The sequence below is a fragment of the Elephas maximus genome, chromosome 11, assembly GCF_024166365.1.
Source record: "Elephas maximus indicus isolate mEleMax1 chromosome 11, mEleMax1 primary haplotype, whole genome shotgun sequence".
Taxonomy (NCBI): domain Eukaryota; kingdom Metazoa; phylum Chordata; class Mammalia; order Proboscidea; family Elephantidae; genus Elephas; species Elephas maximus.
In genome coordinates, this window is record NC_064829.1 from 102,894,320 (window position 1) to 102,917,589 (window position 23,270).

General features: G+C 42.3%; 1 protein-coding gene across 1 annotated transcript in view; it reads left to right on the forward strand.

Annotated features, from left to right (window-relative positions):
- LOC126086246 (PRAME family member 12-like) overlaps nucleotides 1-19,774 on the forward strand; it is a 31,755-nt gene extending 11,981 nt beyond the window's left edge. The window contains exons 3-7 of the mRNA XM_049902411.1: nucleotides 12,390-12,454; nucleotides 17,378-17,502; nucleotides 18,268-18,349; nucleotides 19,020-19,192; nucleotides 19,712-19,774. Of these exons, the coding sequence (XP_049758368.1) occupies nucleotides 12,390-12,454; nucleotides 17,378-17,502; nucleotides 18,268-18,349; nucleotides 19,020-19,192; nucleotides 19,712-19,774 (508 nt within the window). The remainder of the gene's footprint in view (nucleotides 1-12,389; nucleotides 12,455-17,377; nucleotides 17,503-18,267; nucleotides 18,350-19,019; nucleotides 19,193-19,711) is intronic.
- Nucleotides 19,775-23,270: the final 3,496 nt, after the last annotated feature.

Here is a 23,270-nt window from a genome sequence, read left to right on the forward strand (position 1 = left end):
CAACAGGGTGTATACCTAAAGCCTAACTTCAACTGTATCAGCTATATGGTGGAGTGGGAAGTTTGTGACATTTGATACCCCTTGGCCCACTAAGGACTTTAGCAGCTGTAGCACTTAACCACTACGCCACCAGGGTTAGATGCTACAGCTGCTAACCAAAAGGTCAGCAGTTCAAATCCACCAGGCGCTGTTTGAAAACTCCATGGGGCAGTTCTACTCTGCTCTATAAGGTGGCTATGAGTTGGAATTGACTCGGGAGCAATGGATTTGGTTTTGGTTTTTCACCTACCCACATCGGGGACCTGAGGACTGGAGGCTGCACCCACGCCACCTACCCACCCACCACAGGCGTCCAAGAATAAGTCGTGCCTCCCAGTCCTTACAGCCAACAGCACTGGGTGCCCATACTCCAGCTGCAAAACCCAGCCACCTAAGCACTCTAGAGAACAGGGACACGATTTCCTCCCAGACACTCAGGGGCAGCTGTCAGCCCCTTGTCTTGCTCATCAAGTGACAGACTACTGCAACCAGATAGCTGTGTCTACTCCAATTACGCTTCCCCACCTAGGATTGTAGATGAGAGTGTGCACCACACACTTGGTGAATGACTTCCTGGATACCACAGCTGAATACATACAAGGAAAGTAAACAGACTCCTGGCCTCACACACCTACTAGTAGCTCTAACCACCAGGTGACAAGACATGAGAGCTTCAAAGATGCCAATAACCAAGGTAGCTCACTCATTCAGCCGAATGGGAATATAAAAACCAAACAAAATAAAAAACTAGGACACAGCAAGAGAACATACGATAAATGAACATAGTAACTTATTCATGGCTTGGAGACAACAGTCAATATCAAATCCCATACAGAGGCAGACCATGATGGCTTCAGCAAGCTCCCAAAACAAAGAATCAAGAAATCTTTCAGGAGGAAGAGAATTTCTTGGAATTACCAGAAGTAGAATACAAAAGATAAACATGCAGAGCTCCAAGAAATCAGGAAGGAGATCAGGCAAAATGCAGAACAAGCCAAGAAGCACATAGGCAAAGCAATAGAGGAATTTAAGAAGAATAGAGACGAGCACAATGACAAATTTAATAGGCTGCAAGAATCCATAGAAAGTAAACAGAAGATTAACAATAAAATTTCAGCATTTGACAACTCAATACAAAGTCAAAGGAGAAGAAGAGAGGCAATGGAAGTCAGAATTAGTGAGAGTGAAGATAAAGCATTTGACACCAACTTATTTGAGGAAAGATCAGTTAAATAATTAAAAAAGGAAGAAATCGTAGAATTATGTGGGATTCTATCAAGAGGAATAACCTACATGTGATTGGAGTACCAGAACGGGGGGTAACAGAAAATACAGAGAGAATTATTGAAGATTTGTTGTCAGAAAACTTCCCCAATATCATGAAAGATGAGAAGATACCTCTCCAAGACGCTTATCAACACCACACAAGGTAGATTAGAAAAGAAAGTCACCAAGACATATCGTAATCAAACTTGCCAAGACCAAACATGAAGACAGAAATTTAAGAGTGGCTCTTTATATTTTTTAGGGATAAATGAAAGTCGTTACAAAAGAGAATCAGTAAGACTAAGTTTGGACTACTCAGCAGAAACCACGCAGGCAAGAAGGCAATGGAATGCCATATATAAAGCTTTGAAAGAAAAACAATTGCCAACCAAGAATTATATATCCAGCAAAGCTGTATCTCAAATATAATGGCAAAATTAGGGCATTCAGATAAACAGAAATTTAGGGAATCAGCAAAACAAAACCGAAATTAAAAGAAATACTAAAGGGAGTCCTCCGGTTAGAAAATCAACAACATCACGTAACAACCCAAGACTAGAACACAGGACACGGTAACCAGATAAGGAAGTCACAAAAATTAGTCAAAGCAAAAACATTCCAAATAGGGAAGCTGAGACGTCAATATGTAAAAGATGACAACGTTAAAGTAAAAAAGAGGGGCTAAAAAATGTAGTCATAGATCATTCTTATGGAAAGGAAGTCAAGGCGATATAAAGAAATAAAAGATATGTTTCCGATTAGAAAAATAGGGTTAAATATTAAGGTAGCCACGAAGGAAACTACCAACCCTACACACCAAAATAAAAAACAAGAAAAACATAAAGACTCAGGCAAATACAAAATCAACACAATGAAAAGAAAATACAGAAAGAAAAACAACTCAGCACAAAAAATTAAGTGGAACAAAGAAACTGAAAAATACACACACACACAAAACATCAAAATGACAGCACTAAACTCATACCTGTCAATAATTACACTAAATGTAAATGCTCTAACTACACCAATAAAGAGACAGGAAGTGGCAGAATGGATTAAAAAAAACCACAATCCATCTACATGCGGCCTACAAGAGACACACCTTAGGCTTAAAGGCAAAAAACAGACTAAAACCTCAAATGTGGAAAAAAATATATCTCAAGCAAACGACAATCAAAAAAGAGCAGGAGTGGCAATATTAATCTGACAAAATAGACTTTAAAGTAAAATCCACCACAAAGGATAAGGAAGGACACTATACAATGACTAAAGGATCAATACATCAGGAGGGCATAAACATAATACTTACACACCCAGTGATAGGACTCCAAAATACATAAATCAAACTCTAACAGCATTGAAAAGTGAGATAGATACTGGGGCTGATAATAGTAGGAGACTTCAAAACACCACGTTCGGTGAAGGACAAGACATCCAGAAAGAAGCTCAATAAACACACAGAAGAACTAAATGCCACAATCAACCAACTTGACCTTACAGACATATACAGAACACTCCACACAACAGCAGCCAAGTATACTTTCTTTTCTAGTGCACATGGGAAATTCTCTAGAATAGACCACATATTAGGTCACAAGGCAAGCATTAGCAGAATCCAAAATAATGAAATATTGCAAAGCATCTTCTCTGACCATAAGGCCATAAAAGTAGAAATCAATAACAGAAAAAGTAGGGAAGAGAAATCAAACACTTGGAAACTGAACAATACCCTGCTCAAAAACGACTGGGTTATAGAAGATGGTAAGGATGGCATGAAGAAATTCAGAGAATCCAATGAGAATGAAAACACTTCCTATCAGAACCTTTGGGACACAGTGAAAGCAGTGTTCAGAGGTCAATTTAGATCAATAAATGCACACATCCAAAAAGAAGAAAGGACCAAAATCAAAGAATTATCCCTACACCCTGAATAAAGAGAAAGAGAGCAACAAAAGAAACCTCCAGGTACCAGAAGAAAGCAAATAATAGAAATTAGAGCAGAATTAAATGAAATAGAAAACAGGAAAACAATTGAAAGAGTTAACGAGATCAAAAGCTGGTTCTCTGAAAAGACTGACAAAACCGATAAACTATTGACCAGACTGACAAAAGAAAAACAGGAGATGAAGCAAATAATCCAAATAAGAAATGAGACAGGCGATATCGCAACAGACCCAACTGAAATTAAAAGAGTCATATCAGATTACTAAGAAAAATTGTACTCTAACAAATTTGAAAACCTAGAAGAAATGGATGAATTCCTAGAAACACACTACCTACTTCAACTAACTCAATAAACCCATAACAAAAGAAGAGATTGAAAAGGTAATTTAAAAACTCCCAACTAAAAAAAGCCCTGGTTGGGATGGCTTCACTGAAGAGTCCTACCAAACTTTCAGAGAAAAGTTAACACCACTACTACTAATGGTATTTCAGAGCACAGAAGAGGACGGAGTACTCCCAAACTCATTCTGTGAAGCCAGCATATCCCTGATACCAAAACCAGGTAAAGACAACACACAAACAGAAAATTACAGATCTATATCCCTCATGAACTTAGATGCAAAAATCGTCAACAAAATTCTAGCCAATAGAATTCAACAACACATATAAAAAAAATGCGCCATGACTAAGTGGGGTTCATGCAGGGATCATTGAATATTAGAAAAACAATCAATGTATTCCATGATATAAATAAAACAAAAGACAAGAACCACATGATCTTATCAATTGATGCAGAAAAAGTGTTTAACAAAGTTCAACAGCCATTCGTGATAAAAACTCTCAGCAAAATAGGAACAGAAGGAAAATTCCTCAACATAATAAAGGGCATTTATACAAAGCCAACGGCCAACATCATCCTAAATGAAGAGAGTCTGAAAGCATGCCCCTTGAGATGGAGAATCAGACAAGGATGGCCTTTATCACCACTCTTATTTAACACTGTGCTGGAGGTCCTAGCCAGAGCAACTAGGCTAGAGAAAGAAATAAAGTGCATTCAGATTGCTAAGGAAGAAGTAAAATTAACTCTATTTGCAGGTGACACGATCTTATACACAGAAAACCCTAAAGACTCCTCAAGAAAACTACTGAAACTAATAGAAGCATTCAGCAGAGTATTGGGATACAAGATAAACATACAAAAATCAGTTGGATTCCTCTACACTAACAAAAAGAACATCGAAGAGGAACTCACCGTATCAATACCATTTACAGTAGCCCCCCAAAAGATAAAATACTTAGGAATAAATCTTACCAGAGACATAAAATACCTATACAAAGAAAACTACAAGACACCACTCCAAGAAGCCAAAAGAGACCTGCATAAGTGGAAAAACATACTTTGCTCATTGATAGGAAGACTTACAATTGCAAAAATGTCTACTCTACCAAAAGCTATCTATAAATACAATTCCGATCCAAATTCCAACGACATTTTTTATTAACTTTTATTGAGCTTCAGGTGAACGTTTACAAATCAAGTCAGACTGTCACATATAAGTTTATTTTTTTTTACTCCGTACTCCCACTTGCTCTCCCCCTAATGAGTCAGCCCTTCCAGTCTCTCCTTTCGTGACAATTTTGCCAGCTTCCAACTCTCTCTATCCTCCCATCCCTCCTCCAGACAGGAGATGCCAACACAGTCTCAAGTGACCACTTGATATAATTAGCTCACTCTTCATCAGCATCTCTCACCTACCCACTGTCCAGTCCGTTTCATGTCTGATGAGTTGTCTTTGGGGATGGTTCCTGTCCTGTGCCAACAGAAGGTTTGGGGACCATGACCGCCGGGATTCCTCTAGTCTCAGTCAGACCATTAAGTATGGTCTTCTTATGCGAATTTCGGGTCTGCATCCCACTGATCTCCTGCTCCCTCAGGGGTTCTCTGTTGCGCTCCCTGTCAGGGCAGTCGTCAATTGTGGTCGGGCACCAACTAGTTCTTCTGGTCTCAGGATGATGTAGGTCTCAGGTACTTGTGGCCCTTTCTGTCTCTTGGGCTCTTAGTTGTTGTGTGGCCTTGGTGTTCTTCATTCTCCTTTGCTCCAGGTGGGTTGAGGCCAATTGATGCATCTTAGATGGCCGATTGGTAGCATTTAAGACCCCAGACACCACATTTCAAAGTGGGATGCAGAATGTTTTCATAATAGAATTCTTTTGCCAATTGACTTAGAAGTCCCCTTAAACCATGGTCCCAAAACCCCCGCCCTTGCTCTGCTGACCTTTGAAGCATTCATTTTATCCCGGAAACTTCTTTGCTTTTGGTCCAGTCCAGTTGAGCTGACCTTCCATGTATTGAGTATTGTCCTTCCCTTCACCTAAAGCAGTTCTTATCTACTAATTAATCAGTAAAAAAACCCTCTCCCACCCTCCCTCCCTCCCCCCGCCTCGTAACCACAGAAGTATGTGTTCTTCTCAGTTTATACTATTTCTCAAGATCTTATAATAGTGGTCTTATACAATATTTGTCCTTTTGCCTCTGACTAATTTCGCTCAGCATAATGCCTTCCAGGTTCCTCCATGTTATGAAATGTTTCATAGAATCGTCACTATTCTTTATCGACGCGTAGTATTCCATTGTGTGAATATACCACAATTTATTTAGCCATTCATCCGTTGATGGACACCTTGGTTGATTCCAGCTTTTTGCTATTGTAAACAGAGCTGCAATAAACATGGGTGTGCATATATCTATTTGTGTGAAGGCTCTTATTTCTCTAGGGTATATTCCGAGGAGTGGGATTTCTGGGTTGTATGGTAGTTCTATTTCTAACTGTTTAAGATAACGCCAGATAGATTTCCAAAGTGGTTGTACCATTTTACATTCCCACCAGCAGTGTATAAGAGTTCCAATCTCTCCGCAGCCTCTCCAACATTTATTTTTTTGTGTTTTTTGGATTAATGCCAGCCTTGTTGGAGTGAGATGGAATCTCATCGTAGTTTTAATTTGCATTTCTCTTATGGCTAATGATCGAGAGCATTTTCTCATGTATCTGTTAGCGGCCTGAATATCTTCTTTAGTGAAGTGTGTGTTCATATCCTTTGCCCACTTCTTGATTGGGTTGTTTGTCTTTTTGTGGTTGAGTTTTGACAGAATCATACAGATTTTAGAAATCAGGCGCTGGTCGGAGATGTCATAGCTGAAAATCCTTTCCCAGTCTGTAGGTGGTCTTTTTACTCTTTTGGTGAAGTCTTTAAATGAGCATAGGTGTTTGATTTTTAGGAGCTCCCAGTTATCTGGTTTCTCTTCGTCATTTTTGGTAATGTTTTGTATTCTGTTTATGCCTTGTATTAGGGCTCCTAAGGTTGTCCCAATTTTTTCTTCCATGATCTTTATCGTTTTAGTCTTTATGTTTAGGTCTTTGATCCACTTGGAGTTAGTTTTTGTGCTTGGTGTGAGGTATGGGTCCTGTTTCATTTTTTTGCAAATGGATATCCAGTTATGCCAGCACCATTTGTTAAAAAGACTATCTTTTCCCCAATTAACTGACTCTGAGTCTTTGTCAAATATCAGCTGCTCGTATGTGGATGGATTTATATCTGGGTTCTCAATTCTGTTCCATTGGTCTATGTGCCTGTTGTTGTACCAGTACCAGGCTGTTTTGACTACTGTGGCTGTATAATAGGTTCTGAAATCAGGTAGAGTGAGGCCTCCCACTTTCTTCTTTTTCAGTAATGCTTTGCTTATCCGAGGCTTCTTTCCCTTGCATACGAAGTTGGTGATTTGTTTCTCTATCACCTTAAAAAAAGACATTGGAATTTGGATCGGAAGTGCATTGTATGTATAGATGGCTTTTGGTAGAATAGACATTTTTACTATGTTAAGTCTTCCTATCCATGAGCAAGGTATGTTTTTCCACTTAAGTATGTCCTTTTGAATTTCTTGTAGTAGAGCTTTGTAGTTTTCTTTGTGTAGGTCTTTTACATCCTTGGTAAGATTTATTCCTAAGTATTTTATCTTCTTGGGGGCTACTGTGAATGGTATTGATTTGGTGATTTCCTCTTCGATGTTCTTTTTGTTGATCTAGAGGAATCCAAGTGATTTTTGTATGTTTATCTTATAACCTGAGACTCTGCCAAACTCTTCTATTAGTTTCAGTAGTTTTCTGGTGGATTTGTTGGGGTTTTCTGTGTATAAGATCATGGTATCTGCAAATAGAGATAATTTTACTTCCTCTTTGCCAATCCGGATGCCCTTTATTTCTTTGTCTAGCCTAATTGCTCTGGCTAGGACCTCTAGCACAATGTTGAATAAGAGCGGTGATAAAGGGCATCCTTGTCTGGTTCCCGTTCTCAAGGGAAATGCTTTCAGGTTCTCTCCATTTAGAGTGATGTTGGCTGTTGGCTTTGCATAGATGCCCCTTATTATGTTGGGGAATTTTCCTTCAATTCCTATTTTGCTGAGAGTTTTTATCATAAATGGGTGTTGGGCTTTGTCAAATGCCTTTTCTGCATCAATTGATAAGATCATGTGGTTTTTGTCTTTTGTTTTATTTATGTGGTGGATTACATTAATGGGTTTTCTAATATTAAACCAGCCTTGCATACCTGGTATAAATCCCACTTGGTCGTGGTGAATTATTTTTTTGATATGTTGTTGAATTCTATTGGCTAGAATTTTGTTGAGGATTTTTGCATCTATGTTCATGAGGGATATAGGTCTGTAATTTTCTTTTTTTGTAATGTCTTTACCTGGTTTTGGTATCAGGGAGATGGTGGCTTCATAGAATGAGTTAGGTAGTATTCCGTCATTTTCTATGTTTTGAAATACCTTTAGTAGTACTGGTGTTAACTCTTCTCTGAAAGTTTGGTAGAACTCTGCAGTGAAGCTGTCCGGGCCAGGGCTTTTTTTTTATTGGGAGTTTTTTGATAACCGTTTCAATCTCTTTTTTTGTTATGGGTCTATTTAGTTGTTCTACTTCTGAATGTGTTAGTTTAGGTAGGTAGTGTTTTTCCAGGAATTCATCCATTTCTTTTAGGTTTGCAAATTTGTTGGAGTAGAATTTTTCGTAATAATCTGATATGATTCTTTTAATTTCAGTTGGGTCTGTTGTGATGTGGCCCATCTTGTTTCTTATTCGGGTTATTTGTTTCCTTTCCTGTATTTCTTTAGTCAGTCTAGCCAATGGTTTATCAATTTTGTTAATTTTTTCAAAGAACCAGCTTTTAGCTTTGTTAATTCTTTCAATTGTTTCTCTGTTCTCTAATTCATTTAGTTCAGCTCTAATTTTTAGTATTTGTTTTCTTCTGGTGCCTGATGGATTCTTTTGTTGCTCACTTTCTATTTGTTCAAGTTGTAGGGACAGTTCTCTGATTTGGGCTCTTTCTTCTTTTTGTATGTGTGCATTTATCGATATAAATTGGCCTCTGAGCACTGCTTTCTTGTGTCCCAGAGGTTTTCATAGGAAGTATTTTCATTCTCGTTGCATTCTATGAATTTCCTTATTCCCTCCTTGATGTCTTCTATAACCCAGTCTTTTTTCAGGAGGGTATTGTTCAGTTTCCAAGTATTTGATTTCTTTTCCCTAGTTTTTCTGTTATTGATTTCTACTTTTATTGCCTTGTGGTCTGAGAAGATGCTTTGTAATATTTCGATGTTTTGGATTCTGCAAAGGTTTGTTTTATGACCTAGTATGTGGTCTATTCTAGGGAATGTTCCATGTGCGCTAGAAAAAAAAGTATACTTTGCAACAGTTGGGTGGAGAGTTCTGTCTAAGTCAATGAGGTCAAGTTGGTTGATTGTTGTAATTAGGTCTTCCATGTCTCTATTGAGCTTCTTACTGGATGTCCTGTCCTTCTCCGAAAGTGGTGTGTTGAAGTCTCCTACTATAATTGTGGAGGTGTCTATTTCACTTTTCAGTTCTGTTAAAGTTTATGTATCTTGCAGCCCTGTCATTGGGTGCATAAATATTTAAGATGGTTATATCTTCCTGATCAATTGTCCCTTTTATCATTATGTAGTGTCCTTCTTTATCCTTTGTGGTGGATTTAAGTCTAAAGTCTATTTTGTCAGAAATTGATATTGCTACTCCTCTTCTTTTTTGCTTAATGTTTGCTTGATATATTTTTTTCCATCCTTTAGTTTTAGTTTGCTTGTGTCTCTAAGTTTAAGGTGTGTCTCTTGTAGGCAGCATATAGATGGATCGTGTTTCTTTATCCAGTCCGAGACTCTCTGTCTCTTTATTGATGCATTTAATCCATTTACATTCAGCGTAATTATAGATAAATAATATTTCAGAGAGAGTTTTGCTGGATATATGATCCTTGGCTGGCAGTTTTTCGCCTTCAGTGCTCTGTATATGTCATCCCATTGCCTTTTTGTCTGCATGGTTTCTACTGAGTAGTCTGAACTTATTCTTATTGATTCTCCCTTGAAGGAGACCTTTCTTTTTGATGTCTTTTTATATGTGTTGTTGACCATTTCATTTTTCACTTACTTTTTTGTGCTGAGACGTTTTTCTTAGTAAATTGGGAGATCCTCATTTTCATAGTGTTTGACTTTATGTTTGTTGAGTCGTTACGTTTTTCTTGGCTTTTATCTTGAGTTATGGAGTTGTTATACATCTTTGTGGTTCCCTTAATATTTACCCTATTTTTCTAAGTAAAAACCTAACTTGTATTGTCCTATATCACCTTGTATCACTCTCCATATGGTAGTTCTATGCCACCTATATTTAGTCCCTCTTTCTGATTATTGTGATCTTTTACATATTGACTTCAATGATTCCTTGTTATGAGCATTCTTTTTTTAATTAATCTTAATTTGTTTTTGTGATTTCCCTATTTGAGTTGATATCAGGATGTTCTGTTTTGTGACCTTGTGTTGTGCTGGTATCTGATATTATTGGTTTTCTGACCAAACAATTTCCTTTAGTATTTCTTGTAGCTTTGGTTTGGTTTATGCAAATTCTCTAAGCTTGTGTTTATCTGTAAATATCTGAATTTTGCCTTCATATTTCAGAGAGAGTTTTGCCTTCATATTTCAGAGAGAGTTTTGCTGGATATATGATCCTTGGCTGGCAGTTTTTCGCCTTCAGTGCTCTGTATATGTCATCCCATTGCCTTTTTGTCTGCATGGTTTCTACTGAGTAGTCTGAACTTATTCTTATTGATTCTCCCTTGAAGGAGACCTTTCTTTTCTCCCTGGCTGCTTTTAAAATTTTCTCTTTATCTTTGGTTTTGGCAAATTTGATGATAATATGTCTTGGTGTTTTTCTTTTTGGATCAATCTTAAATGGGGTTCGATGAGCATCTTGGATAGATATCCTTTCGTCTTTCATGATGTCAGGGAAGTTTTCTGTTAGCAGATCTTCAACTATTTTCTCTGTGTTTTCTGTCCTCTCTCCGTGTTCTGGGACTCCAATCACACGCAAGTTATCCTTCTTGATAGAGTCCCACATGATTCTTAGGGTTTCTTCATTTTTTTTAATTCTTTTATCTGATTTTTTTTCAGCTATTTTGGTATTAGTTCCCTGGTCCTCCAGATTTCCCAGTCTGCATTCTAATTGCTCTAGTCTGCTCTTCTGACTTCCTGTTGCGTTGTCTAATTCTGTAATTGTATTGTTAATCTTTTGGATTTCTACATGCTGTCTCTCTATGGATTCTTGCAGCTTATTAATTTTTCCACTATGTTTCTGAATAATCTTTTTGAGTTCTTCAACAGTTTTCTCAGTGTGTTCCTTGGCTTTTTCTGCCGTTTCCCTTATTTCATTTCTGAGGTCATCCCTGATGTCTTGAAGCATTCTGTAAATTAGTTTTTTATATTCTGTATCTGATAATTCCAGGATAGTATCTTCATTTGGGAAAGATTTTGATTCTTTTGTTTGGGGGGTTGTAGAAGCTGTCATGGTCTGCTTCTTTATGTGGTTTGATATCGACTGCTGTCTCCGAGCCATCACTAAGATATAAAAAAAAAAAAAGATATAGTAGTGGTTTATTCTGTAATTGCTCACTGAGTCTTATCTTGTTTTGTTTTCTTTCAATATACGTGGATGGGCTACTAGATTGTGCTGTCTTGTTTGTTGTAGCCCTTGACTTACTTATGACCTATTACCAGCTGGTTTGGGCTGTTTCCAGATATATATGCCTGAGTCTATTCACTATTCTTGAGTAGAATCTGATTTTGGGTCATCAAGTGTGTGCTGCACCCTAACACCTATCCACCTCGAGAAGTAGTGGTGATAGTTGTGTGCACCAGATTCTATTAGCAGCTGGGGTTCACCCTCCGGGGGGGCAGGATGCTGACAGGCTTCCCCCAAGTGTCAGTGAGGTAGGTGTGTCTCTATTCCTGTAGCACCTTGGTGGGAGGGCACTGCAGCTGTACCTTAGGCCCCCAATGCAAGTACCTCTACTGATTGGTAGCTGTCACCCTCCTTAGACCCCTAAGGCAAGAGGCTAGGTGGTCTGGGGGGAGCTTCAGCCCTCAGTTCCCTGTTGTGGGTCAGTTAGGGCTCTGTTGAATAAGCAGAGATATCACACCTGGGAAACTTGTTTTTCCAGAAAATCTGCTAAAAAAAATGCAGTCAGATCCCTATCAGAACTGCCTTTGGATTATAACCGCCACCTTGTTCCCTGTAAGGATGAAAGTCCGAGATTTGGATCATATATGCTTGGCTGTAGCTGTTTCTGTGTTTTTAGTCCAATTAGGGATGGATTTTTGGTCCCTGGGTTTTTCGTTGTTCCTTCTCTCAGGCCGCAAGAATGGGTTAGTAAAAGACCAAAAAAAAAAGGGAAAAGCAAAGCCGCCGTGGAGCCGGAGCCTTCTCCCTCTGGCTCAGGAAATTCCAATGTTAATGAAGCCGCCTGGGAACGGTGGGGGAGGGTTCAGAGAAACAGGAGAGTAAAAAAAAAAAAAAAAGCACCCGGGAATATAGCCAAAGTTGCTTGTCTTGCTTGGAATGACTATTTTATCTGAGACTCCTGAGGGGCATGTCGCCTATGTGTGCTGGCTGTGTGGAGATTGTCCCCGGGGGTCTGATCCGCTGAAGACACGGTCAGATCCTCTGCCACCAGTCCAAAGCACAGCGACAAGGTTCCCCTTCTGGGACGCTTCACTCCCGGCTCCAAAATCAGTCGCTGCCTCCCAGGACTTCTCATCCCTCCAGCCGTGTCACCGCGCTGCCCCCGCGGACCGGCTGGGCCCCCTCCCGGGGTTAGTTGAGGGGAGTAGAGCTATGCCCCGCGCTTGTGCCGTGACAGTGCCCAGTCGAAAGCCCGGCGCCAAGGTTCCCTGGCTGGGACGCTGCACTCCCAGCTCCAAATCAGGTCACTGCCTCCCGGGGACTTCTCCCACCAGCCGCGTCGCCACGCTGCCGCGCCGACTGTCTGAGCCCCCTCGCAGGGTCAGTTCAGGGGGGTAGGGCTGTGCCCCTTCTTTGCACCGTCACAAGTTTTTTAAGTTCAGCTCCCCTGGGCCCAGACCTAAGCCGGCGCCAAGGTTACCTGACTGGGACGCTGGCTCCAGGCTCCGAAAACAGTCGCTGCTTCCCTGTATTTGTTCGTTCTCCGTCTCTAAGTCTGTGTTTGTTGTTCACGGTTCATAGATTGTTATGTATGTGATCGATTCACTTGCTTTTCCAAGCCTTTGTTGCAAGAGGGATCTGAGGTAGTGTCTACCTAGTCTATCTTGGCCCCGCCTCAGCCTCAAATGCTTTAAAGATCCTAGAGCTAGTGGATTTGAACTGTCCAACTTTTGGATAACAGCCAAGTTCTGAACCTTGGCATCACCGGGGCTCTAATACACATATATGTTTTTTATAAATTAAACAGAAGTTTAGTGGAAGCCTGTTAGTTCTATCCTCCAAAATCCATTCCCTTTTCTTTTGGCTGTAGCACCTGATTTTCTGCTGAAAAACAGGACCCTCCTTTCTCCCTCAATGCTCCCATTGAAAGGGGCAGTGTGAGAAAGATTGTAAGGGCCTAATGTCGTACTGTGGGGGTTTGTGTGTTGCTGTGATGCTGGAAGTATGCCACTGGTATTCAGATACCAGCAGGGTCACCCATGGAGGACAGGTTTCAGCTGAGCTTCCAGACTAAGACAGACTAGGAAGAAGGACCTGGCAGTCTACTTCTGAAAAGCATTAGCCAGTGAAACCTTATGAATAGCAGCGGAACATTGTCTGATATAGTGCTGGAAGACGAGCCCCCCAGGTTGGAAGGCACTCAAAAGATGACTGGGGAAGAGCTGCTTCCTCAAAGTAGAGTCGATCTTAATGACGTGGATGGAGTAAAGCTTCCGGGATCTTCATTTGCTGATGTGACACGACTCAAAATGAGAAGAAATAGCTGCAAACAGCCATTAATAATCGGAACCTGGCATGTATGAAGTATGAATCTAGGAAAATTGGAAATCTTCCAAAATGAAATGGAACTCATAAACATCAATATCCTAGGCATTAGTGAACTGAAATGGACTGGTATTGGCCATTTTGAATTGGACAATCATATAGTCTGCTATGCTGGGAATGACAACTTGAAGAGGAATGGTGTTGCATTCATCGTCAAAAAGAACATTTCAAAATCTATCCTGAAGTACAATGCTGTCAGTGATAGGATAATATCCATATGTCCACAAGGAAGACCAGTTCATAAGACTATTATTCATTTTATGGGCCAACCCCTAGGGCCAAAGATGAAAAAATAGAAGGTTTTTATCAGCTGCTGCAGTCTGAAATTGATTGATCAGGCGATCAAGATGCATTGATAATTACTGGCGGTTGAAATGCAAAAGTTGGAAACAAAGAAGAAGGATCAGTAGTTGGAAAATATGGCCTTGGGGATAGAAACAATGCCAGAGATCAAATGATAGAATTTTGCAAGACCAACGACTTCTTCATTGCAAATACCTTCTTTCACCAACATAAACGGCGAGTATACACATGGACCTCACCAGATGGAACACACAGAAATCAAATTGACTACATCTATGGAAAGAGATGATGGAAAAGCTCAATATCATCAGTCAGAACAAGGCCAGGGGCCGACGGTGAAACAGACCATCAATTGCTCCTATGCAAGTTCAAGCTGAAACTGAAGAAAATCAGAGAAAGCCCACGAGAGCCAAAATATGACCTTGACTATATCCCACCTGAATTTAGAGACCATCTGAAGAATAGATTTGACACATTGAACACTAGTGACCACAGACCAGACGAGTTGTGGTATGACATCAAGGACATCATCCATGAAGAAAGCAAGAGGTCATTGAAAAGACAGAAAAGAAAGAAAAGACCAAGATGGATGTCAGAGAAGACTCTGAAACTTGCTCTTGAGCATGGAGCAGCTAAAGCAAAAGGAAGAATTGATGAAGTAAAAGAACTGAACACGAGATTTCAAAGGGCCTGTTGAGAAGACAAAGTAAAGTATTACAATGACATGTGCGAAGAGCTGGAGATGGAAACCCAAAAGGGAAGAGCACAGTCAGCATATCTCAAGCTGAAAGGACTGAAGAAAAAATTCAAGCCTCGAGTTGCATAGTGAAGGATTCCATGGGGAAAATATTAAATGACACAGGAAGCAACCAAAGAAGATGGAAGGAATACACAGAGTCATTATACCAAAAAGAATTAGTCGATATTCAACCATTTCAAGAGGTGGCATATGATCAGGAACCGATGGTACTGAAGGAAGAAGTCCAAGCTGCTCTGAAGGCATTGGCGAAAAACAAGGCTCCAGGAATTGATGGACTATCAATTGAGGTGTTTCAACAAATAGATGCAGCACTGGAGGTGCTCACTCGTCTATGTCAAGAAATATGGAAGACAGCTTCCTGGCCAACTGGCTGGAAGAGATCCATATTTATGCCTATTCCCAAGAAAGGTGATCCAACCGAATGTGGAAATGATAGAACAATATCCTTAATATTACACGCAAGCAAAATTTTGCTGAAGATCATTCAAAAACGGGTACAGCAGTATATCGACAGGGAACTGTCAGAAATTCAGGCTGGTTTCAGAAGAGGGCCTGGAACCAGGGATGTCATTGCTGATGTCACATGGATCCTGGCTGAAAGCAGAGAATACCAGAAGGATGTTTACCTGTGTTTTATTGACTATGCAAAGGCATTCGACTGTGTGGACCATAACAAACTATGGATAACATTGCGAAGAATGGGAATTCCGGAACACTTAATTGTGCTCATGAGGAACCTTTACATGGATCAAGAGGGAGTTGTTCAGACAGGACAAGGCGATACTGATTGGTTTAAAGTCAAGAAAGGTGTGCGTCAAGGTTGTATTCTTTTGCCATACCTATTCAATCTGTATGGTGAACAAATAATCCAAGAAGCTGGACTACATGAAGAAGAACGAGGCATTAGGATTGGAGGAAGACTCATTAAGAACCTGCATTATGCAGATGACACAACCTTGCTTGCTGAAAGTGAAGAGGACTTGAAGCACTTACTAATGAAGATCAAAGACCACAGCCTTCAATATGGATTACACCTCAACATAAAGAAAACAAAAATCCTCACAACTGGACCAATGAGCAACATCATGATAAACGGAGAAAAGATTGAAGTTGTCAAGGATTTCATTCTACTTGGGGATCCACAATCAACAGCCATGGAAGCAGCAGTCAACAAATCAAAAGACGCATTGCATTGGGTGAATCTGCTGCAAAAGGACCTCTCCAAAGTGTTGAAGAGCAAAGACGTCACCTTGAAGATTAAGGTGCACCTGACCCAAGCCATGGTATTTTCAATCACATCATATGCATGTGAAAGCTGGACAATGAATAAGGAAGACCGAAGAAGAGTTGATGCCTTTGAATTGTGGTGTTGGTGAAGAATACTGAATATACCATGGACTCGCAAAAGAACGAACAAATCCGTCTTAGAAGTACAACCAGAATGCTCCTTAGAAGCAAGGATGGTGAGACTGCATCTTACATACTTTGGACATGTCGTCAGGAGGGATCAGTCCCTGGAGAAGGATATCATGCTTGTCAGAGTACAGGGTCGGCAGAAAAGAGGAAGACCCTCAACAAGGTGGATTGACGCAGTGGCTGCAACAATGAGCTCAAGCATAACAACGACCGTAAGGATGGTGTAGGACCCGGCGGTGTTTCGTTCTGTTGTGCATAGGGTCGCTATGAGTCGGAACCAACTCAACGGCACCTAACAACAATGTCCTGGGTATTGTAACATTGTTTCTGCATGGCTTGCATAGTTAGCTTTTACACACCCCAGGTATTTTGGGATTTGTGATTTGTTTCTTCCCTTCCCTCTCCCATCCTCCACGATTCTATAAAGTTTAAAATTAACCTATGTTCCCCTTTGAGAAGCAGAAAAACAATCAATAAGATCTGGGATGAGACAGCAAGACAATGGGGGCCACCTTGTGACTGAAACCAGGATGGCATCAGAAGACCTTACAGAAGGTCAACATGTCTGAAATGTGGCCAACATGCCCCACCCTCAAAGGGGAACTGTCACTGTCCAGATTCTTCAAGCCTAAGCCCTAACCCTAGAAAACCCTCTGGTAGGCCTCTGACAGACAGACAGACTTTGGAGGAGTCCATTCCACTCTGTCTCTTGTACACTGGTATATAATAAAGCCCTCTTGCTGCTTACCTCACCCCTGTCTCAGTATTGGCTTTGTGGCAAGCGGCTCGAATCTGTGTTTTGCGGTAACAAATATTGGCACCCAACATGGGGCTGTGCTGCTTCACACATGGTAGCCCTGAGGAGAGTCCTTGAACTGACTAACAGCCCTCCCAGTAAAGTGGCTGCAGGAGGTCCCATTCACATCCAGGGAGGCCATCGGCTGGTCCTGTGCCTGCCACAGCACCTCCAGTCCCTAACTGCCCCACACAAGGTAAGTAAAAGAGAGATTGGCTTAGGTAAAATCCCCAAGGGGTGAGTCCGAAGTTTCCCTCCCTGTTGCACTCAGGGCCAGGGCAGATAGGGCAGGCTTAGGGGAAGCCTGAACCCTTGGTTTCTGGAGCCAGTGGAGCTTCAGATGGCTGGCCTGGTGAGTAGGATCACAAAAAGGGGCTTGCGGTGACTCTAGAGTCTTGGTTTTTGGGTGTGTGACTGAGATTAGGGCTCTCGAGATTACCTCTTTCGTTCTAGGGATTGTCTGGGAGGTTGAGACTGCCAAGGCTGCCGGCATCACCTCTGTTATTCTAGGGATTGTCTGGGAGGTTGAGATTGCCAAGAGCGAGTGTGAGACCAGCCAAGGAACTGAGAGCGTACACGTATGAGCTGAGTGCATACCAGTATTATTGTCCATGTGAGGCTGGGGAGATCTCGTGTTGTCTTCGTCATCATGTTAATTATTACTTGTACAAAACCTGTCATCAGGTCAGTGAATATTTTTGGTCCCAGGTCTTTAATTGTGACAATTTGTTCCACAGGTCATCGGCCATCTACCATGCACAGGCCATTTAGAGGAACGTCTTGGGGGGGCGGCTGGGGACACAGAATAGGGATTAGGGGGGTTCTGGCAGAACTAAGTTTAATTAGAGAAGAGGCAGACTTCCAGGTAGACTGTGTAATTAACTATCATCAGGCTGAGAAGGAAAGAATTTGGCCATCAATAACCACTAAGTGTTTACAAAGGACACCGGCTATGGGGGAAGGCTCACCCCTCCTTGCTAAGTCTCCCTTAGGGTGTATACTAACAAATTGGAAAAGGTATAGCTATGAACCTATGACTGAGAAGAAGATGGTATTTTTGTGTAATAACGTTTGGCCTCAATATCAATTAGGAGACCTGGATCAGTGGCCGCAATTTGGATCTCTGGCCTTTAACACGATTCTGCAACTTGATCTGTTTTGTAAAAAAGAAAAGAAGTGGGATGAAATCCCCTACATCCAGGCTTTCACGTCTCTTTACCAAGCTCTAAACCCCTTTTCCAGAGGAAGCAAAAACCCAAGGTGCTTCCTAATTCCTCATCTGAGGACCACCTTTTTGAAAGATGGGCTCTGGTCACTGCTTTGGCTCCCTCTCCTCCTTACAGAGGAGGTGCCACGTCAGCCGGAGGACCAGGCCAAAGGAGAGCCACAAGTCCCCTCCCCCCGAAGCAGCCAAGCCTGATTCGAGTGGGGCCAGCCCACTGGGAGTTGAAAAGGAAAAAGAAGCAGAGGGAGCATGTGGTGCACATTTGGCTTTGGGTATGGTCTCCCCTTCTTGTACCCGTCAGGGTGCTTTTTTTGGTCAGGGTACCCCGGAAATCCAGGCAGGGCAATACCCTCTAAGAGAAGTTCCAGCCAGAGTAGATGTGGCACGACAGCCATGGAGACCAACGTTAGTATATACTCCATTCTCAACTTCTGATTTATGTAACTGGAAGAGTCATAATCCTCCTTACTGGAGTGATCCAAACGGGGTGGCTGAACTCTTCCTTTCTATTTTCTCTACTCACAGCCCTATCCAGGCAGACATGCAGACACTCCTTACCACCTTGTTAACCTCAGAACAATATATGGTGTTAGAACAAGCTAGAAAAGAAGCCGAGAGGTTACATGACCTAGATCCCACCAATGAGACCCAGCCCCCAAGAATAGAAGTGATTCCCACTGAGGGCCAGGCTAGGACCATAACTGTGAGGTAGGGAAAAACAGCCTTCAGCTGTATCGAGAGTGCCTAAATGTCAGATTGAGGAATGGGATCCCTAAGCCTAAAAGCTTACAAAATATCAGAGAAGTCATTCAGGGAGAGAAAGAAGATCCCTCCACCTTCCTTGAGAGGGTGACAGATGCATTTCTCCAGTACACGGCATGGACCCCGAAGACCCCAATAACTCCAGGTTTTTGAATATGACTGTCATCTCCCAGAGCACCCCTGGCATTCAGAAAAAGCTGCAAGACCTGGAGGATGGGCTGGAGGTGCCTACAGGACAGCTGCTGGAAATTGCCTTCAAGATCTATAATAATAGAGACCCAGTAGCAGAACAAAAAGAGAAACAAAAAATGAAACAAAAGGTGGCTCTGGTGGCCACCGCCTTAACCCCTTCAGGTCCAGGGCTGAAAAGAGAGATGGGCCCAGGACGCAGGGCAAAGCCACCCCTGGGATCAGCAGCTGTCCTATAGGCACCCCCAGCCCCTCCTGGGGCCCTCAGCTGGGGACGATTCAGAGTGACAGAGCTCACTGACTATCTCCCACTGTGAGCCTCGGGTAATCCTAAAGATGGGAGGGCATTCTATTGACTTCATTTTAGACACAGGAACAACCACCTCGGTTTTGAACATGGCCAAGTCTCCCCTCAGTCCACTCCCTGCACTGGTGGTAGGAATCTCTGGGAAGCTGTCTACCCATTCATTCCTCCAACCAGTAAATTGTGAAATTGAAAAAGAATTATTATATCATGAATTTATATGCCAGAGTGCCCAGTTTCCCTCTTAGGGAGGGACCTCCTGTCAAAGCTCAGGGACCAGGTCATTTTGGGGCCCTCTCGCATCTAGTCCAGACTTCACCTGCGACTGCTTGTGCACTACAAGGAACACTGCTGTGTGAGGAAGCAGTGACACCTAGTGGCATCCCTCCCCACATTCAACAGAAAGTAGATCCAGAGATCTGGGCATCAGGAAGACCTGGGGCGAGCTAAATCAGCTGCCCCGGTTAAAATCGCCCTGAAGCCCAGGGCACCCATTGTAAACCAGAGACAGTATCCGCTCCATAAGGAAGCCTTGGAAGCAATTGCACTCTGGGTGCAACAGTATATAAAAATTGGACTTTTAAAGTTTTGCCAGTCCCCATATAACACCCCTATCCTGCCGGTCTTGAAACCAGGGACAAAAGAATAACAGTTTGTTCAGGACTTGCAAAAAGTCAGCCAAATAGTAGAAGACATCCACCCAGTAGTACCAAACCCATACACCCTCCTGGTTACTATACCTAATCGATATGCCTGGTTTTCAGTGCTGGATTTAAAGGATGCTTTCTTTTGCATTCCTCTGCACCCTGAGTCTCAGCCTCTGGTTTTGAAAGGACTGACATTAAAACGGAGACTAAGAGACACTTTACATGGCAGGTTTTGGTTCAGGGATTCAAAAATTCTGCCACAATTTTTTGAGAAGTACTAGCCAAAGACCTAAGAGCATTGAAACTAAAAAGGGGTCTTGCCTTTTTATCCTAGTGGCAAGTGAGACTGAAGAGGACTCTGACCAAAATACTATTTCGGTCCTAAATCACCTGGCTAAGTATGGTTACCAGGTGTCCAAGAAGAAGGCCCAGGTTTCACAACAACGGGTAAAATATCTGAGATTTCAAATCTCCCAGGGACAGTGGAACCTTCTTTGAGATCAAAGGGAACCCATCATGTGAGTGGCACCTCCAACCTCTAAGCAACAGCTGAAAGGTTTCTTAGGAATCGCTGGGTTTTGCCAAATCTGGATATTGGGATTTGGACTTATGGCAAAACCCCTACGTGAGGCCCTTCAAGGAAAAAAAAAGAGCCCTTGTTATGGACAAAAAAGTGTAACAGGCCTTTGAAAAGATTAAGTATAAACTGATGACAGCTACAGCACAGGGGTTGCCTGGCCTCCAAAAGCATTTCAAACTATTCATACATAAAAGGCAGGGAATTGATGTGGGAGTATTAACTCAAACTCTGCGACTGGCCAGGCACCTGGTAGCTTATTTCTCCAAAGAGCTGGACAGTGTGGCCCAAGGGTGGCCCCCTTGTCTTCAACCCGTGGCCACGACCTGTGACCTGTTACAATAAGCCGAGAAGTTCATTCTTAGACAAAAGGTAACAGTGAACACACCACACACGGTTTTGCCTCTTTTAGAACAAAAAGAGGGTCTGTAGCTCATGACAGGCCGATGGGCTGATATCAGACAATCTTGTTAGATAACCCAAATGTGGTTCTGAGGGCTGTTTTCTCCCTGAACCCTGCCACTTTGATGCCCATTTCAGAAGATGCCCCCGTACATGACTGCCTGGAAATAATTGAAGAAGTTTATTCTAGAGACCAGATCTCTCAGATATCCTCCTGAGTGGCTCAGATATTGAAATATATACACATGGCAGTAGTTTTGTACATGAGGGGCACCGCAGGGCAGGATATGCAATAGTGACCCAAACTGAGGTTTTAGAGGCAGCTCCACTGCCTGCTGGGACTTCTGCTCGGAAGGCTGAGCTTCTAGCTCTTGGGCAAGCTTTGCAGCTGGAATCAGGGAGGCAACTGCGTATACTGACAGTAAATATGCTTCATCTGATCTTCTACTTGCATGGAGCCTTGTAAAAGGAAAGAGGGCTTCTGACCACTGCCAACAAAGACATAAGACACGTGCTGGAGATTCTTGGACTCCTGGAAGTAGTCAACCATTCCCTTAAGGTGGGAGTGGTGTACTGTCCTGGACACCAAACCGAAAAGAAACCAAACCCACTCCCGTCGAGTCGATTCCGACTCAAAGGGACCCTATAGGACAGAGTAGAACTGCCCCATATGGTTTCCAAGGAGCACCTGGTGGATTTGAACAGCTGACCTTTTGGTTAGCAGCCGTAGTTCTTAACCGCTATGATACCAGTGTTTCCTGGAAAGGAGAATTGCCCGAAGCTATGGGAAATTGGAAAGCATACACAGAGACAAAAAGGCTGCAATGCAAAGAGGTGAGGTAGGGAAAGAAATGACCCTAATCCCTCACCTACATCTCACTGACCTTCCTGCACCAACCTACACCACCTATCACTTGGAGAGAGCTGAAGAGTGGGGTTTTCACCCAGTTTCCCATCCCAACTGGTTAATAAACCCTGAAGAGAAGGGGCTATTGCCAGAAGCCCAAGTACATGGTGTGGTATCAGCCTTACATGATGGAACCACTATGGGAGAGACCCTAGTCTGGAATGGACTCAACAGATGGTCTCAGGGCCAAGTCTTCTCGAAGCTGTATGAGAAGTCACCAGAAGATGTCACTTATGTGCAAAGAATAATCCAAAGACTGTGCCACATGTGACAGAACCAGGTGTACAACACTGGGGAACAAACATGGAAGAAGATTGGTAAGTAGATTTCATAGTGATGCCCGGGCACCTGGAAACATCAGATACTTGTTAGTTTTTGTAGACATTTACTCAGGTTGGGTAGAGGCTTTCCCTCGTTGGACTGAGGAAGCTCGAGAGGTGACCAAGGTACTGCTTAAAGAAATCATTCCTCAGTTCGGCCTGTCACTTTCAATTCAAAGTGACATTGGGGGAGACTTTGTGGCACAAATAACTCAAGAGATCAGTAAAGCCCTTGATATAAGTTGGAAGTTACATTCTGCCTGGAGGCCACAGTCAACAGGAAAGACTGAGAAGATGAACCACACCCTAAAAAAGACCTTGGCAAAGCTTTGCCAAGAAACAAGCTCCACTTGGATACAAGTCTTATGCATTGCCCTCTTAGAATCCACGTGGCCCCTCGAGGCTGGCTTAAGTTAAGCCCTTATGAATTAGTATATGGGAGACCATTCCTCAAAATGCCCACTTTTCCCACTTCTGCAATATCTGAGGTACAGATGAGAGACTGGGTCCTCTCTCGGGGAGTTGCCGTAAACACCATTAATCAATATGCTTCTTCTAGTCTATCCTTCCCCTGTGATGTGCCCCTCCACAGGTTTCAGCCAGGAGATCAGGTCCTGTTGAAAGTTTAGAAAAACCAACATCCAGAAGATGAGCCAGGCCGCAAGTGAGAAGGACCATTCAAAGTTCTCCTGACCACTCACTCATCCTTGAAGTTGGCGGGAGTGGCGGCTTGGGTACATCACACGAGAGTGAAGACAGCCTCTCTGGAAAAAGAGGAAAGAAGTGAAGGAGCTGAAGAGTCATCATATGCTTGCACTCATATTCAAGGCTTAAAATATAAGTTCACAGAAACTCCAAAATGATGATTTTTACGTTCATTCTTCTTTTATTTCAGGCGAAGTATCACACTGCCTCAGAGAAACCGGATCAAGTGGCTGTGATTCTCCAATCCAGAAGAATCTTAACTTTACAAGTAGGAGAAACCCTGACCCTCTCATGTGTGGTCTCCTTTT